At 45.6% G+C, this 12,881-nt stretch overlaps 1 protein-coding gene across 1 annotated transcript; it reads right to left on the reverse strand.

Annotated features, from left to right (window-relative positions):
- Nucleotides 1-1,970: 1,970 nt before the first annotated feature.
- On the reverse strand, nucleotides 1,971-11,026 carry ATP5MC2 (ATP synthase membrane subunit c locus 2). Its single transcript, XM_044443254.1, has 5 exons — nucleotides 10,934-11,026; nucleotides 7,856-7,928; nucleotides 6,166-6,243; nucleotides 3,752-3,942; nucleotides 1,971-2,253 (listed from the first exon to the last, which is right to left on the reverse strand). The coding sequence occupies exons 2-5, from the start codon at nucleotides 7,892-7,894 to the stop codon at nucleotides 2,139-2,141; spliced, it is 423 nt and encodes a 140-aa protein (XP_044299189.1). The 5' UTR covers nucleotides 7,895-7,928; nucleotides 10,934-11,026; the 3' UTR covers nucleotides 1,971-2,138.
- Nucleotides 11,027-12,881: the final 1,855 nt, after the last annotated feature.

Below are 12,881 nucleotides of genomic sequence, written 5' to 3' on the forward strand. Positions count from 1 at the left end.
GCTCCTTGGCAGTCCTATTTTGCAAACTTTTGCCTTTGCACTCTCTTTGTTCCTTTGTAGTAGTAATTTAAGTAATCTATAAGCTCCTAACAGCCCCCTGCTGCACCCTTTTTCCTCACTGCCCCCCAAATCTTTCCACTGCAACCTAGTGGGTGGTACCACCCCCTTTGGCCATTGCTGCTTTAGCCCATCCTTACTGAACCTGATGTACTCCAGATGTTTTAAGCTACTCCTATCTGCCTCACACTTCTGGTGTGTATTAGGTTGCAGACAGCTACCCTAGCAGAAAAGGGGGGCCATCTTCCTCCAATTAGAACCAAGACTAATCAATAAAAAACTAGTCACCACTAATTTATTTATTTTTTGTTCCATCATTAATCCATTTGGCACAGGTTTTCTATCATGAATAAGATTACAGTATTAAATCTGAATTTCATCCATACATTCATCATTTGGTTGATTTGTGGCCATTCTGTAAATAACCAAATTTACAGAACAATCCTATGGGGGGAGAACGCACAGCGGAAGAGGGGAGCACCTTGACCAGTTTTGGGGTTCGCACAAAGCCCACTGCTCCTCTTCTGGTGGACTGCCTGCAGAAGGGCTAAGAGTATGCAAAGCTTCCCCTAGTTCTCTGTCGACATCGCACCTTTTTATCGGGGCAAAGCACTGCCAGTGGGGCAGGCGCAGCAGCTGAAACATCCTGCCACCAGGAAGAACCTCTACAAGCAGACCTCCCTGCCCTCTGAAAGGTGGGGCGGAGCTGCTGTATCCTATGGCCACTGGGATGCCTTCACAGGGACCATGCCATAGGGCTCCACACTGGTATTTTAAAATCGAGCACTTCTTTCTTTCAGCACTCCAAAGGTTAAGTCTTCTATTACAGGATGGAGAGCTACGGGCCAAATTTGGCCCTCAAGGCCTAACCATCCTGCAGGGCTTCAGTCAAGACCCCTCCCGCAAAGAACAACAAGGACAGCATTAGCCACTGCTGGTCTAACAACTGGTTACAGAAACAATGGAGATCCTCCACAGCTTCCTCCATCCCACACCCTGCCCATCAGAAGGCAGAGCAGGCCAGGCCAAGTTACCATGACCACGGCACCACCTAGAGGAACTGCTCCTCCAGCCATGGCCTTGCTTGGTCAGCTGCACCGCATGAGCTGTCCCTGGCCAGGGATAACCTGTGCCCAGCACAGTGCCAGCTGGTTGGGCTTCAGTCAGGGACCAGGTGTTGTCCCAGGGTGTCCCCCATCCCCAGTGCCTTTATCCAACCCAAAGAGGGATCATGGGAGGGGCATCTGAAATGAGTTCCTTACCTCAATGTACACTTTCAAACATTTATCTGGCCAGCTTATACATTCTAGTAAGCCTGGTAGCTTCCATCACTTGGCTATTTTTGTGATTTTCCTCAAAATGAGAACTTTATCAATGGAAGTACTAAACACTTGCAATCTACCAATAAAGGAAGACGTTTAAAGGAAAAGAGAAGCTTGAAAGGATAGTTCTGGACCATAGTTTAATTTACTACAATCCAAACAGCCATGTTCACCCAAAGCAGGGATCCCGTATGCTAACGACTAACTGCCATGCAGCTCAATCCCGCAATAACAAGCAGAAAAGAGGCTGCAAACATATGCATACTTTGAGAATAAGCCCCACTAAATTAATGGAGACTTTTGAGTAAATATGCATGGAATCAAGGTGCTGATTAGGTAGTATATTCCATCTGCAAAACAGTAAAGAAGAAAAAGGAGAGAGGGGGAGAAGGGGCAGACCCCAGGAGCATTGTGGGGCTTAGATTTTCAACAAATGAATAGACGCCCTGAGTATCTTTTAGGATATTGTTCAACTGCTGCCACCAGAGAGTGTAACTGATGCCCCAAGCATTCACTGGCCCACACGAGAGGAAAGATACTGGAGCCCAGCTACTTGTTAAGAAACCAAGCACACTTCAAGGAATCAGAAAATATATACCAATACAGTATTTATTCACTTGCCCCCTCTGAGCCAGATGGATTTGGTTAACAGATGGGCTTCTCCATCTGCTACAGAACAAACAGGTCAGCATACACACTGGACTAAACACAGGAGGGAGGGAGGGAGGGGAAACATGATGGGTGCCCTGTCTGGCTCTTTCACATAGCAAAGAGAATGAGGAATGCCACCATCAAGCAGAACAGCCCCATGGCCTCGGAGAGGGCAAAGCCTAGGATGGCGTAGGAGAAGAGCTGCTGCTTCAGGGAGGGGTTTCTGTAAGAGAGAAAGAGAGAGAGAGAGAAAGATACAAACTGGTCAGTGAACACAAAGCAGAGGACTGGAGTGCTTCTGTCAGCCCAGCATCTCCCCAGAGACAGCCCTTCAAGCTAAGCGTTGCTTGAAGGAGGCAAAATGCCTAGCTGCACTGCATGGCCGCCAGCCAGCTTTGCAGGTAAATCTACGAGATATATTAGTCCATAAAGCATTGACTGAGATTCCCTCACAGGAATCTCAGTCAATGCTTTAGTCAATCTCAGTCAATGCTTTAGCACTGTTGAGACTTGGGTTTTCTGCAATCTGTTGGAAGCAGAATTAGAACAATGCTTATACTTGGCACTTAGTATAGTGCTGAATTAGCTGGCAGATCTTTCAATTAAGTTTTATCAGAAGTACATCTCATTCAGCAAAGGTCCCCTGAAATCTTAATCAGCAGCTTCTGCTTGTGGTTTCTGTCCATCACAGCCATACCATGCTGAATGGACTTTCGATCAGCTCCTGTTCCCCTCAGAAAGTTTAATTACTGGTTTCTTCTCATTATTTTAAAGGAAAAGGGAACAGAGCCCAATTTCACAATGATGAAAAAGAAAAAAACACACACAATTAGGAAGAAGCCAGAAATTAAACCTCCACTCTACCAAAAGAGTAGCTGATTAATTAAGACACAATCAAATCTGTAATACCACAGCCACAATGGGAATAATAACACTAAAAAAATACTCCGCACCATTTTGCCAGTCTACACTGGCACTCCAAATGTGACTCCAGTGAGAAAATAAGTTTAAAAAGCAGATCTGAAAAGAAAAGAGGGCAATACAGAACCCACTGGAAAGCAAATGGGGAGAAACATCACCTGGAATATCTGTAAGAAGCGACAACTTCAGGGACTATGTTGTGCCAAAGCAACCCAGGTTCCTATCCACATATACAGTTATTCGTGCCCTAACCAACTTTTCTAGAGCTTGCTATTTATCTGCCCCAGAAATCCAGGTAAGTGGCTACTCATAAGCCCACCTGGAGTCGACTGGGTGACTGGGTCTTTACTTCTAAAATGTGTGTCTTACACAGAGTGACATTTCAAAAGTCAGATTCACCTGTTTGCCTGGGGCATGTGACAAGTGATGCCCCTTCTTCCACTGATTGGGTTGAGATATAATAACCCATACTTGAGGACTGAGCATGGATTGTTGGTTATTGTGTTGTAAGAACCTAGCTGATATAACTAACCATGGTAAACACCCCAGAGTTCACAATGCAACAACACAAATGGGCTGCGCACAGTAACAAGCCATGGTTTGTTAGTGCAGCTGGGTTCAGACAACACAATAGCCCATGTTTCAACAACCCATACTTATTCATTGTGGGTTATTGTAGCATCTGAACACATGCTTCTGTCATACCTCTGACAGCCAAAGACAGCACATAGACCAAACCTATAAGCTACTCACCTCTCTTCCCAGATACCCATTCTGCACTGTTTAATAATCCCACGTACCTGGCAAAGCCTATGATGAGACTGCCGAATACGGTCCCGATGCCAGCACCAGAGCCAGCTACACCTACAGTGGCTGCACCAGCACCAATAAACTTGGCAGCAGTGTCAATGTCCCTGGAAACAGAACTAGTGTGGAATGCCCGGCGCGACACTGGCAAAAGTCCATTCTGAGCAGCTGAGATGCAGCGAGGCTGGGAGGAACAGAGAACACATGGGATCAGGGCAGGACAGGACCGGGTTCAGCTTTCAAAGAGCTGGCCTTTCAGATTACTACCAGTAGCCATGGACATCATTCCTGCTGACACCTGCCACCATCACAGCGGGAATCTCCTTCCAAGCCAGACTTCCCCATACCTGGTGCCCTTCAGATGATCAGGGCCGATCAGTTCGCTCAGCCAGAGTCAATATGGCCAGTGGTCAGGCATGCTGGGAGCTGTTGTGCAAATGGTACAGAAGATGCTAGGCTGGGAAAGTCGGTTCTAAGCAAACAGAGTTTAATTAAATACTGTGATTTTCAAACACTGCTCCGGAGAATGGTGGGGTTACTGAATTGGACCAACAATTTGTACAGCTGAGGCTAGTGAGCCAACTGTGCCCATTGCTAGAGATGTGTGTTCTGACCACAGTCACGCATGCTTTCATTATGTCTGACCTGGACTACTGAAATGCACTTCATGTAGGGCTGCCTTTGAAACCTTGACTGGTCCAGAAAGCTGCAGCTAGAGGTGGGTTACAGGGAGGCTGCAATTCCCTTGTAACATCAGCTTCACTGGCTACTGGTCTGTTTCCAGGCTGCATTCAAAGTGCTGGTTATAACCTTTAGAAGTGCCATACTGCTCCAGTGCAGGAAAGGGTTGGGGCTGGGGCTGGGGTTGAAAGACCACCTTTTTGCCATTTGATCCTGCCTGAGCTTCTGGAGAAGCCCTGGTTTTGTGATTGCCACCTTCAGAGGCGTGTTTAGTGGTGACCAGAGAGAAGACCTGTTCCAAGGCTACTCCTAAGCTGTGCAATTTACTCCCAAGGGAAGCTAGGTTTGGTCACTCTCCGCTGTCCCTCTGCCAGCAAGCAAGCCTGTTTTAGTCAAGAAGGACTTCATCCTGTCAAAGGGTCTTTTGGCTTGAGTGCTGCTTTTTAGTCTGGAATGGCTGTTTTTATTGTAAGCTGATGTATTTTTAATCCATGTTAATTGTGCCTGCAAGCTGCCTTGAATGCCATTTTTGGTAGAGAAATAAACAAACAATGGCACAAATCATTGTTTGTCACAAATCAAATACACAAAGAATGGGTGACATATTCCCTGGGGGTAACGATGCAGGGAAAAAATGCTCATTCACTGCTGTCAATCAATCCCCTTGAAGTACAACCACCGAGCAGGCTTAGATACACTATGGAATACACTCAATTCATGCAAAGAAACACAGAAACCAATGAAATCTGGCTAGTACCCTGCATGAACTACAACACACAGGAGTATTCAAAAAAGTGGGTGCTGTAGTGACCAGACTATCAGGCTATGGTCAGATTTGGAATTAAATACCCATTTAGCCATGAGGCTTACTGGATGAGTCAGTCTCTACTTCTAAGTTAAACTACTTCGCAGGGTTGTTGTATGAGGAGGAACTCTGTGTGGGTAGGGGAAGAGTCAACGCTGTCCTGAGCCTTTTGCCAGGAAAGGGAAACAGGAAATGAAAAAATGTGAGTTGATATGGAGAGCATTCCCCGAAGCAAGAATATTTGAAAAATCTCCAACTTAGAAATTCCAATTTGGAAGTTGGTTCTTAATTTCTCAGTTAGTTCCTTGCTGCTGCAAGAAGAAAGTGGGATAACCCCATACAAGCCACTCTGAGCTCCCTGGAGGAAGCACAGAGTAGGAATGTGATAAACATGAATGAGTCTAATGTAAAGACATTCACCAGTCTTAAACATATTCTGGAGCCTTAATCATACAGTTTTAGAAAGGCAGCTCTGAGCATCGTAATACTTCCTGCGATCAAAACATACACCACAAAGTACCAGTGTGATGTAGTGGGTAGAGTGCTGGTCTGGGACTGAGAAGATTCAGGGTCTAGTCCCCACTTGGCCATGGAGCTCACTGAGTGACTTTGGGCCAGCCCAACCTACCCCTCAGGGTTGTTGTAAGGTTAACATGAAAAGGGGGAATTATGTAAGCCACCCTGGGCTCCTTGCAAGAAAAAAGGCAGAATATAAATATAATAAACAATTGAAATTATACACAGAGTATGCTACTGGTAAACCAAAAGACTCAACAGAAAAAGGTATTCTAGAAAGGATCTTCTCTTGCAGTCATTAATAGCAGCTAAGTATGTTCCTGCATAACCTTCTGGTAAGTTCTGAAGATCTAGGGTCTTTCTCCCATGGGTAAAGCATCCCACAGCTATGTTGCACCGATTTACCTCTTCCTTCCTAGCCTCAGGCCTGTTCAGAACACAAGCAGAGATGGGCCTGGAGAGTAGCCAGGAGCTGTTCTTCACCTACAAAAAGGAAACATTCGGGTTGAACATATGGAACAGAAAGAAATCTCCACTGACAAAAGGGACTTCCACACAAGCGTATACTAGTTTTAGAGGCGTAACTGCTAGAAACAATCATGACTTGACAATGCCCCCATCAGCCAGCCTAGCAATACTTCTGGCCGATGATGTATCCTGTCCCATTTCAAGCCGAGCATCCCTCACACCAAAGGAGGGCTGCTACCAATGGTGCTTTGATCCATGCAGATGAAAAGGACATGTGCTTTGTGGAATTGGTTTTTTTTAGTGCCATTAGGAAGCCTGGGTGTAGAAATGCTCTGATAAAGGATCAGCCATCTACACCCCACGGGCTCCAGATGTATTAGAATACGATTCCCATGATTCCTCACCAGCAGAAACAGTCTAAACCAGGGCTATTTACTCAATTAGATGTAAGTTGTGCAACCCCACCGCCTGAATTTTGCCCCCTCTGTACCACAGTCCAATAGCCCCACAGGGAAAGACTCCCTTCCCAAGATGTAATGTTGCAGGAACGAGTCCAGCCATTCTCAAAACAGGGAACTCAAAATGGGGTCTCCGCCTACAGTTATCTGATGAGTAGAAAGGCATCATAATTCCAACACCAGTCAAAGCAGCAAGATAATGCCCACATAATGTCTGGCTTAATTATTTTAATTTGCTTTCTGCTTCCATCTTGGTTTTATTATCATTACCTTTCTTGAATGCTACTTTTGGTGAAAATTAAAGAAGTTATTAAAGAAGTATTTCTCAGAAGGTAGAACACAGAATACAGGACTTGGAAGGAAGTGTGTGGTGTGTGTCTCTTAGTAGCAGTGACAAGTCACAGACAGAACTGGGAAAAGGTGCAAGGAATACAGCAGTGCTCATGGAAAGCCACCCACTTTCATAGGAGGAATGGCATCCTCTCCACTAGTATGTCTGTGTTCTGTTCCGCTCCTCCTTGGCTAGCAGCAGCAACTTTCAATGGGCTGCAATGGAGCCAGGTAAGAGCGAGAACCACCTTAGTGCTACTGCACTCTTTTAATTGCAGCAGGGCCAGGAAAGAAAGTGTCTTTCAGTGATGTAAAAGCCCCATTGTGTAAAAAGTAAAAAGTAAAAAGAGCAACAGGAGGTGCATCATGCCATTTAAAATGCATGGCCTGCATGCCCTTCAGTTTTTAAGGAAGAATATTGGTGTAATACACTCAAGTGTTAGTGAGAAACTTCAGATTAATGGAGGACTAAGGATGGAAGGAAGGATGGATGGATTTACAAGGGCAGAATGACAGAGCACCAAGGTAAGTGCTTTCCACTCACCACAAAATGTCTCTCCAACCCACTCTGATTGTATAGTTTAACAGCAACAGTTGCCAAGATGTTTTCAGATTTTTCTTTGCCATCACAAGGAAAGAAATAGAAACTAGAAGACTCTTCAGAACTTACTGCATGATCAATGAGCCCATATTCCATATCTGATAGCATACAGTTGCAACAATTATTACATCTTTTGAACTTACTTGTCTGCAAGGGCAGACAATACTTTAGCTGGTGCTTTGAAAATCAATGCACTATAAAAACAAATAAACCCTTTTGTCACATCTTAGTTACTCACAAGAGTGGGAGCAGAGACGAACTTTGCACAGGCATACATATTCAGGGATGTTAGGGGTAGCCACACTCAACAGCTGGAAAAGAACCAAACACCATGGCATTAGGGAAAAGTATTTGCAGCTTCTATTGCCTGCAACCAATAGAAAGAAAGCTATCACACTGGGAAAGTCTGTGGCAGCGCTGATTTATGGAGGATGAGATGATCTGATCCACAGTGAGAGTAAATGGAAAAAACCCCTAAGTGATAGTGCAAAATCAAACCACAGTGCACAATGTGAAACCCACAGAAAAGTAATAATAGTAATAATAATATAGAGTACACAAAAATCAGAACGACCTTTATAAATCTGCCCTAAGACCATTAACCTCTTTAAGATGGAAAGCATCTTACCATTGATCTAGCAGCCCTGTGACCAGAGATGCAAAAACCCTCAGGAGAAAAATCAGATACCCACTGGGGGATTTCTAAAAAAAATTAATAAGATGACTTGTATGTAAGAGCCAAGCAATCATTTTTCTGGAAATTTTAAAGCCTTGGGGGAAAATATCTTCACCTCATAGTATCTCTACTTATTATGTCTGGTGTCAGGACATTTTGGCTAACACAGATGGGGCTAATCACAGGCAAAGGAAAAGTTATTTCCATGGGAAATAGATCTACCCAATCCCTGCTCATCTGCGGAAACTCATCCATTCATGATCCCCTAAAGCTCTTTTAAGCTTCTAGCAATGCTCTTTAGTGCTGAGAATTTCTTTTGAAGCCCTTACAAGCTCCTTCAAGGTATTTTAACCAGGACAGCAATACCATCAAGCATTGATGTACCATATCCAACACAGCCCTGTTCCTGTGCTTCTCCTCTTTCTCAGCCTTCCCTAACCTGGTGCCCTCTAGAAGCACTCTATTATAACTGCCAGAATTCTCTGAATTTTTTCCTTCCTGCACCATATTTTAAATAAATGTTTTGTTTATTGCACAGGAAGGAATGGCTTACCATGAGCATTAAAACAGTATTTTATTTATTGCACAGAGGAAAAATTGACATACAAAAATCAGACATTCAACATGTCAAATCTTTAATATACCCCCCCCACACACACTAGAATAACAGTAATCAACGCACACATTAAAACAACAATAATCTCCACATTCTAACAGGTTGCTATTCATAAAGTGGGATTAAATCCCAGCTACAGCTTAGCATGAGTAAAACTACTCTATGGGGTACTGTAATTCTGTAAAGAGCTTAGTATGGATGTTGATGGCTGGCTAGCCATTTCAGTCACAGACATTTAATGTTGCCTCCTGTGGCATTTTATAATGATTTTTTTAGAGGAAGAATATTTTCATTCATGAAGGGGGAAAGGGGGAAACATATATTACTACTTGTTAATAACTGCAAATCAAACTGCTGTTGACAGCAAAACCTGGAAAAACAAAAAATAAAACAGAAGGGCAATTCTAAGGTGGTCCTGAGGAAGACTGTCCAGATGTCCACGGGCCAGTAGTGAATGCCTCTAGCAGTAACCAGAAGAGCAGGGCTCCGAGCATCTTTCAACAGACTTCCAACTTGTACCACAATTAGAGGAACAGAAGACTCCCACTGTTTCTAATCAAGCATAAATGCAAGATTCCACCTCTCCTTCAAGTCCTCTGTTACATGGAAAAAAACCTGAAGGGAGACATGTGTTATTCACTTTTACACTGTGGCTGGGAAAATGTGAGACTTTTCTCTACTAGTCCTAACAATCCTTAAACTTATCCAGGGTGGAAAGTATGCAAAACGCCTGCCTTACTCTCAAGTCTTCTGTATCTGTTAACACAACCTTCCTGGTGCCAATGCTCCCAGATGCACAGGGAAATAAATTGTAGTCCAACAGATCTAGAAGGCACCACATTAGGGAAATGTGTTTCAGAGAGCCGTAAGAACAAATAGAGGCTGGCTAGTCAGTCAACCTGATAATTACAGCTGTCTGGCTGCCCAATTAATGATAAGCGTTCGTGCACAATATAAACTCCACTTGGATGTAAGGGATGCAAAGGCATCTTTAAAGTTACACAGTTCCTCATGCCTTAGAAATCATAGAACAGTAGAGCTGGAAGGGGCCACTGAGTCCAACCCTCTGCTCAATACAGGACTCCAAATTAAAGTATTCCAGACAGATGACTATCCAACTGCCTCTTAAATGCTTCTAGTGTGGGAGAGCCCACCAGCTGCCATACTGCTTCAACTGGGAAAGACTATCTGACTGTTAGAGCACTACTGCAATGTAATCAATTACCTAGGGAAGTGATGGGTTCTTCCCTATCAGTGAAAATTCAGGTCAGAGTTAAAAATATCACCTTCATTAATCCTCACAATGATGTTGTGAAGTATCAGATTATTCCCATGGCTAGATACATACACTGAGAAAAAAATCAGCTGTACATCTACGAAGTCTAAATCCTACAAGACCACATTAGAAAAAGGGATGGGAAAGGGAAGGGGTCCTATAGCAATTACGTTTGCCACCTTTTTCTGGTCTTAGTCATTCTATTTTAACGGCTGCTGATATGAATTGAATCAGACGAAACCTTTTTGTTTCTCGTCTTTTTCCTCGCTGAAAAAAGCTTTTCGTGCTTAGCTTCCCTCCATCAGAGATGCCATTTAACGAAACGACAGGGAAAACGTGGCAACTTTATTGGAACCAAAGATTTTGCACAGGCAAGGGCCTCACATGCATCGGTTTTGCCGTGTATCGACTGTCAGCGCAAATATGCTGTGCCATCAGGCTGGTTTTATCGAAGTCCACCTTGGCTACCTATGAACCCGACTTGCTCCCACGGAAAATGAACCTTCCCCTTCCAAGTCCCACCCACGTGCCAGCGAAGAACGTTCCCAAGGTTGGCTCCTCCCAGCACAGGCTCCTCCCCCTGCCCCGCCAATACGGGGCATGCTCTGGCCCATTCTGCTGCTCTGTGTCGCCGTGAAGAGGAGGAGCACGAAGACAAGGTGGAGAAGCGACAAACCGGGGAAGGGGACCGGGACTAGTGAGGCACGAGAATGAAACACCTCCCTACGCCTGAACTCCGCGACCGTACCTGCTGCCCGGCGGAAGAGAGCGAGAACAGACCAAGTTTCGCGCCTGCGCCAGCGGAAGGGCGAGTGACGCGACATCCGCAAGGCGCCCGGAAAAGCTGAGGAGTGGAGCGAGCGCGGAAGGCTAGACTATCCGTCAAGCGCAAAGCCGGGAAGAGACCTTTAGATCGCTACAACGCCACCTGCTGGTGTGACGGTATTGCAAGTGAAGCGTGGCCCTTCCTGGGCGTCTGCAGGGGAAGGGCCTATTAGCCGCTTCCCTTATTTTCAGGTCCAGCCGCGCGGTTCGGAGGACTTATGCGTGCGCCTCTATTAGAAGGAGTGGGCAACGTCGTAGGCACGAGTGCTCCGGGAGCTGCGCTCTCAAGGACACGCGGAACGGGTTGCAGCCTAAGGCCTTGCTTGCTTGCTTGCTTGCTTGCTTGCTTGCTAAGTGGGCGGAGCGCTAAGGCGAGGTGACTCCTGTTGGGTTCTTTATTGCAGGCGGGCTGGCATCTCCGAGGATGTCCCTCAAGCAGAGTTAATTTGAGGCGCCACTCGGACCAGTTCCTGCGTCGGTCAGGCGGATTGCTAAGTTCCAAAAGATGTAGAGTCCTAAGCCATAAAGCACAAATCCGTCTAAAATCACCACGGGCTCATTTATAGGTACATAAACACATTTAGAAAGAATACTGAGGATGAATTTAAATTTCACCAGAGGCAAAACCCAGCCAATTACTTTCTCATCCTGATCATCTCTATAATTGAAAATTTTTATTTGCACCAAAACCAATAGGAAAACCCCCTGCCCACTGCGGGATTTATTCCCATGCAAGGAGAAATGGTGAGCACAATATATGTGTTGCAACATGTAAAGGGAGATTTAACTGCTCCCTTCTTAGCAGAAATCTCCCTAAACAATTCCCATTTGTGTGGCAACCAAGCTAAGCAACAACCTTTCCGTTGGCATTAATGGAGGCCTAGGGCAGGGATCCTCAAACTTTTCCACCAGGAGGCCAGTTGAAAGGTGCAGGCGGTGCGGGTGGGCCAGTGTGTGTGTGTGTGTGGGGGAGAAGCACATGCAGGCACTTGTTCTGGGGTGAGGCGTGGGGGGAAGCGGGGGGGGGGGGGGCGACACACACCGCGAGACAGACCCAAGAGGCAGCGGCTTGCTCACTTGGAGATAATTTTCTCTGAGCGAGCAAATGGCTGCCTCCCTGCATGTGGGGCAAGGTGGGCAGTGGTGGATGTGTGGCAGGTCCAAATGGGCATGGTGGGCCGGATCTGGCCCCCGGGCCATAGTCTGAGGACCCATGGCCTAGGGCTTTGAGGATCGGATCCAAATCTCTAGGAAACAGGGCCAGGCCCAGGGCTGCATAGGCCTGGGCCTAATAAGAGCCCTGGTGTCACAACCCATGCATGTTGGAGCATATACCTTCTGTTCATCACTGACATTATATTCTGCCTTTTCTCCACAGAAATCAAGGCAGCATAAATAATGCATCCACTCCCATTTTATCTCACAACAACCTTGTGAGGGAAGTTAGGCTGTGACTAGCCCAAGGTAACCCAGTGAGCTTCAAGGCTGGATGGGGTTTGAACCCGGGTGTGCAGTGAAGGTCCAGGGACTCCAATGATCTGTTGCATCTGATCCCTCTGGAAGAACGGGCTTTTTGCTCACATGTGCTTCATCTCCTGCTGCCCTAATCTTTATGCCTGGAGGTGGTTGGTTAAAAAAAAAAGTCTCTCTCCTGCCATACATCCCTTTTTACAAATAGGTGTGTTCCCAGGAGACTGGGTCCTTTAACAACACATAGTTTACAGCATAAGTTAGAATATACACATTTGGGGGACTGGTTTGGGCCTGTGGGTCTGAGCTCTGGATCTTTTCAGTACCTAGCACTGCCCCTGGGCTCCACCCAAACTTTTCCAGCATTCGTTTTCAGTCTATTTATTTAAAGCATTTTTATC

Source organism: Varanus komodoensis, unplaced genomic scaffold (assembly GCF_004798865.1).
Source record: "Varanus komodoensis strain SLA01 unplaced genomic scaffold, ASM479886v1 scaffold41, whole genome shotgun sequence".
Taxonomy (NCBI): domain Eukaryota; kingdom Metazoa; phylum Chordata; class Lepidosauria; order Squamata; family Varanidae; genus Varanus; species Varanus komodoensis.

What these genes read in the sequence shown, in the direction of transcription:
- ATP5MC2 (XM_044443254.1), bottom strand. Translation starts at nt 7,894, where the DNA reads ATGTATGCCTGTGCAAAGTTCGTCTCTGCTCCCACTCTT. An exon ending in TCGTCTCTGCTCCCACTCTT is followed by an intron (nt 6,244 to 7,855) that starts GTGAGTAACTAA and finishes TCCTTTTTGTAG; the next exon opens with GTGAAGAACAGCTCCTGGCT. An exon ending in CTCATCATAGGCTTTGCCAG is followed by an intron (nt 2,254 to 3,751) that starts GTACGTGGGATT and finishes TCTCTCTTACAG; the next exon opens with AAACCCCTCCCTGAAGCAGC.